The sequence below is a fragment of the Vanessa cardui genome, chromosome 21, assembly GCF_905220365.1.
Source record: "Vanessa cardui chromosome 21, ilVanCard2.1, whole genome shotgun sequence".
Taxonomy (NCBI): Eukaryota; Metazoa; Arthropoda; class Insecta; order Lepidoptera; family Nymphalidae; genus Vanessa; species Vanessa cardui.
In genome coordinates this window covers 1-4,730 of record NC_061143.1, presented here as the reverse complement: position 1 = coordinate 4,730, position 4,730 = coordinate 1, and the positions used below count along the sequence as shown (strand labels likewise).

The window sequence follows — 4,730 nt, the reverse complement described above, 5'->3', positions numbered from 1 at the left end:
GCTGCGGAGAGCCTGTGTTGCGGCTCGCCGCCAGTACGCCAGGAGCAGGAGAAGGCGTGTGCGTGACCGCGACCTGGAGGCGACCTTTTACACCGCCTACAGGGACGCCTGCGATCAACTCAAGAAGGCCATAGCCCAGGCGAAAGAGGATGCGTGGCGAGAATGGCTCGCGACGCTGGAGAGCGACCCATGGGGGAGACCGTACCGGGTCGTGAGACAAAAACTCCGACCCTGGACTCCCCCGCTCTCTAGCACCCTCCACCCGCACGTTCTGGAGAGAGTATTGAGTGTGCTCTTTCCTGAGCGCGGCGAGTTCGTCCCACCGTCGATGGCCCCTCTACGGCCCAGAAGTGACGAACGAGACCTGGCACCCCCGGTTACCGAGGCGGAACTGTGCGCGGCCGTCCACAAGCTTCGCTCAAAAAGGACAGCCCCCGGGCCTGACGGGATACCGGGACGCGCCCTGTCGATCGCATTGGATGCCTTGGGTGAGAGCGTTCGCCAGCTCTTCTCCGCCTGCCTGGCTCAAGGTAGGTTTCCGCATAGGTGGAAAACGGGTAAGCTCGTACTCATCCGCAAGGAGGGACGGGCCCCCGATCAGCCGTCGGCCTACCGCCCAATCGTGCTGCTCGACGAGGTGAGCAAGCTCTTCGAGCGTGTGCTCGCCGTCCGCCTAGTCGACAGCATGGAGCCGGGCCTCAACGAGCGGCAGTATGGCTTCCGCCCCGGCCGCTCGACGCTGGACGCGATCGCCAGGGTCAGGGACATGGCAGAGGAGGAGGTGATGCAGGGTGGAGTTTTGTTGGCTGTCTCGTTGGACATAGCCAACGCCTTCAACTCTCTGCCCTGGGAGGTCATTCTGGAGGCTCTGCACTACCACAATGTGCCGGGCTACCTCCGACGAACCATCGCCGATTACTTTTCGGGCAGGGCGGTGGTATTCCCGACACAAGACGGTTTCGGAAGGAGGGTCATGACTTGCGGTGTTCCACAGGGCTCTGTACTGGGTCCTCTCCTGTGGAACATCGGGTATGACTGGGTGCTGCGTGGGGCCACCCTGCGGGGGGTCAGCGTCACATGTTACGCTGACGACACCCTCGTGTCGGCCCGCGGCAGTACCCACCGGGAGGCGGCTTACCTCGCCACAGCCGGCGTCGCACATGTGGTCCACCGCATCCGTGCCCTGGGCCTCGAGGTGGCCTTGCACAAGTCCGAGGCCCTTGCTTTTCATGGTCCTCGGAACGCGCCACCTCCGGGCATGGTGTTGACGGTCGGCGGAGCTTCCATCCCCATCGGGTCGACGATGAAGTACCTGGGACTCGTCCTCGATGGCAGGTGGAAGTTCGTGGAGCACTTCCGGCGCTTGGCCCCGAGACTGGTGGCTGCAGCCGGAGCGCTTGGGCGGATTCTGCCCAACGTAGGTGGACCAGGGAGTTCGTGCAGGCGTCTGTACTCCGGCGTGGTGCGCTCCATGGCACTCTACGGTGCGCCAATATGGGCGGACGCTCTGAGCAATCGCGTCAACGTCGCCTCGCTGCGACGTCCGCAGCGGGCGATGGCGCTCAGGGCGGCTCGGGCGTACCGGACGGTGTCATACACCGCGGCCGGCTTGCTGTCCGGAAGCCCGCCATGGGACCTCGAGGCCGAGATCAACTCGAGCGTCTACTGGCGGGTCAAGGCGGCAAGAGCAGGCGGGAACACACCCCAAGTCCAGCGGTGGAGGGAGGAAGCCCGACATCGCCTCCTGGAGAGGTGGAGGGAACGGCTGCGAGTTCCGGATGCCGGTGGGGATCTCGTGGCGGCCATACGACCTGTTTTGAGAGAGTGGGTCGAGCGCAAACACGGCCCACTCTCCTACCACCTGACGCAGCTCCTGACCGGCCACGGGTGTTTTAGTAAATACCTGTGTGACGTGGTCGGCAGAGAGCCTGCACCGACGTGCCACCACTGTGGCAACGAAGCCGTGGACACGGCCGAGCACACGCGCGCAGAGTGCCCAGCCTGGGCGGAGCCTCGCGCAGCCTTGTCCACGGTCATCGGATTAGACGTGTCGCTTCCGGCCCTCATCAGAAAGATGGTCGCGAGTGAAGAGGCGTGGGCGGCATTACGCACCTTCAGCGAGGTCGTAATGTCCGCCAAGGAGAAGGCGGAGCGACAGCGGGAGGACGATCCCAACTCCCTCCCGCTGCGCCGACGGAGACCCGGTCGGCGGCGCCGCGACCATCTTGGCCGGTTACCTTGATTTGACACAGCGGCGGCGGACCTTTACATCCGCCGCCGCACAACCCGGACGTGACACAGTGCTATCGGCAGCGGACCTTTACATCTGCTGCCGCATGGCCCTGTTTTTGAATTGACGCAACGTAGTCGGCAGCGGAACTTTACATCCGCTGCCTTCGCCCAGCCTCCAGTGGCGGACTCGGGGGAGTCCGTCACGGTTCTGACGGAGGCGGAGACGGAAGCGTGCCGCAACATCCTGGCACGCTCTCGAGATGAGTCGCCCATTTACAGCGACGACCGCTGGCAGGGCCGCGGTGGTGAGCCACGTGCGTTCCCGTAGCCCTGCCGCCTTGCGGTGAAGGCGGAAATCCTAGGAGGTTTTAGTGGGTAGGACGGGGCCTTCTGCCCCGGGAGTCCCACATATCCGTCCCGGTCCCCCTTCGGCCGGGCGGAATGCGTAAATGCATTTCCTCCTAGTAAAACAAAAAAAAAAAAAAAAAAAAAAAAAAAAAAAAAAAAAAAAAAAAAAAAAAAAAAAAAAAAAAAAAAAAAAAAAAAAGGTTAGGTTAGGTTAGGTTAGGTTAGGTTAGGTTAGGTTAGGTTAGGTTAGGTTAGGTTAGGTTAGGTTGGGGTGCATGTCAGTCGCCTCCTCGTGGCGCACCCTGGGCAACGGTGTCGACGATCTTTTGTCGTCGGCAACGGCTAAGACTGACGGGGAGGGTATGTCACGGACCGCTCCTGGTACTTCTCTGATTAGCAGAGTGGACTGTGTGAGCGGCTTCGTGGCAAAGGGGAGTGTTTGTGACGTTTGGTGTTGTTGTTTTGTCATTCGTTGCTTGTAAATAGTTGTGTAATTTGTTAAAAATTTGTTTGTGGCGTCTATAACATGTTTTATGTTTTGTCTCCGGGGTTTATTGACCTCGGAGACCGAAGGAGGAACGCGTAATCCCGCTGGTGAGGTGTCGTGGAACACGTCTCGCGGCTTCGAGCGGGACCGCGGGTCTTGCCTTAACCGGCCGGACCGTGAGGAAGACAACCTCTATAAAAATCACCCCGAATCCCAAGTGGCGACGCGGCACGAGGGGATGCATGGCTGATGGGATGTTCAGTCGCGACCGCGATCCTCGTCAGGGCACCGGCCGACACCCTTGACGAGTTACGCGAGGCTTACCCAGGTACAGGGGGCACCACCTGGGCGGACCGTCACTTCCCCCATGCTCGTGGGATAAGTTATGGAAGTGAACAAAAATAAAAACCCTAAAAGGACTCCGAGCTCCTTAAGCTCGGAACACGACGACATGGTGGTGGAGGTGTGCGCCCCGGTGGCGTGCGCTGGAACCGGAAACCAAAACACGAAGGAGGGACCTACTGGCCGACCTGAACGACTCTCCGAGTCGGACTCGTCGGTCTGCAGTATGCGGACGGTGGAATCACTCGATTCCCCAAACAAGGAAGATACAAATGCGCGGCGGAAGGGCGAAAAGCGGACACACGCTGAGGATAGCTGCTCTGGCTCCGAAAGTGACGTGAGCGTGCAGCTGAGTGAAAACTCGGACTCAGCGAGGTGGCTTAAACCCGCAAACAAGAGAGGGCGAGGCCGGCCGCCCACTCACGGTAAATACGTGGGCTTGGGCAAGTCTCAAGCGGAACTCCGTGCGGCGAAAACGAAGGCCAGAGAGGACCGCTTCGAGACCGAAGACGCCCTGGCCGCTTACACTGAAGCGGCAAAAGTGAATTTAGAAGAGAGAGCGGCTCGTAATCGGAGTCGTCACATGGACGTGACCAATGAGGATGCTCAAAAGACGTCTGCTGCACTGGATAATACAGTAAAAGAGGCGTTGGACGTGGTACTTCAGGTTGCCAACAAGTCTGGCAATCTGAAGGGTACCTTCGTCAGGGCCCTGAAGACTGCCGCTGACACCATCAAAGGTGCGGTGGCGGAACTCAGAGCCCTGACCATGTCGGAGGAAGTGGCCCGGCTGGAAGCTGCTAATGCAAAGCTTTCCGGCCAGTTGGCGGAACTTAGACGGGAAGTGGCCGATATGCGTAAAAAGCCGCCACAACCCAGCGAAGAAAACCTAAAACGCATCATGGAGGAAGCGTTGAGGAGCAGCCGGGAGCAGTTCAGCAATATGCTGAACGCCCGGATGGAGGGCATTGAGCGGCGCCTCCTTCCGGAGCCTCGGCTGCGACCTCCGCTGGCCGCGGACCGCAGAGCAGAGCAGAGCCGAGCAGCGCAGACTACGGTCCCTGCTGCCAAGACACCGCTGGCACCACCCGTGCCGTCCGCCGCCAAGGCCGCGGATAAGGGTGGCAGCACGAAGACGGCCTCGACTACGACCAAAAAGAAGTCCAAGCGCCCCAGCATGGCTGCCCAGGAGGCGGCAGCGGCTGCGGCGAAGACTGCCCCCGCGCCAACTCCGAAGCCGGGCAGCTCTTCTGTGTCTTGGGCGACTGTTGTTCGGCAGCCGCCGAACCCGAAACCGCCCAAGAAGGCGACGGCGACAAAA

The 4,730-nt window shown here is 60.6% G+C and overlaps 1 protein-coding gene across 1 annotated transcript; it reads left to right on the top strand.

The window, feature by feature from the left end:
* Nucleotides 1-3,452: 3,452 nt before the first annotated feature.
* LOC124538835 (nucleolar protein dao-5-like) lies at nt 3,453-4,715 on the top strand (the record flags this gene model as incomplete). The annotated part of the gene is made up of 1 exon (XM_047116058.1): nt 3,453-4,715. A coding segment is annotated over exon 1 (1,263 nt), but the record flags the coding sequence as incomplete, so codon positions are not given.
* Nucleotides 4,716-4,730: the final 15 nt, after the last annotated feature.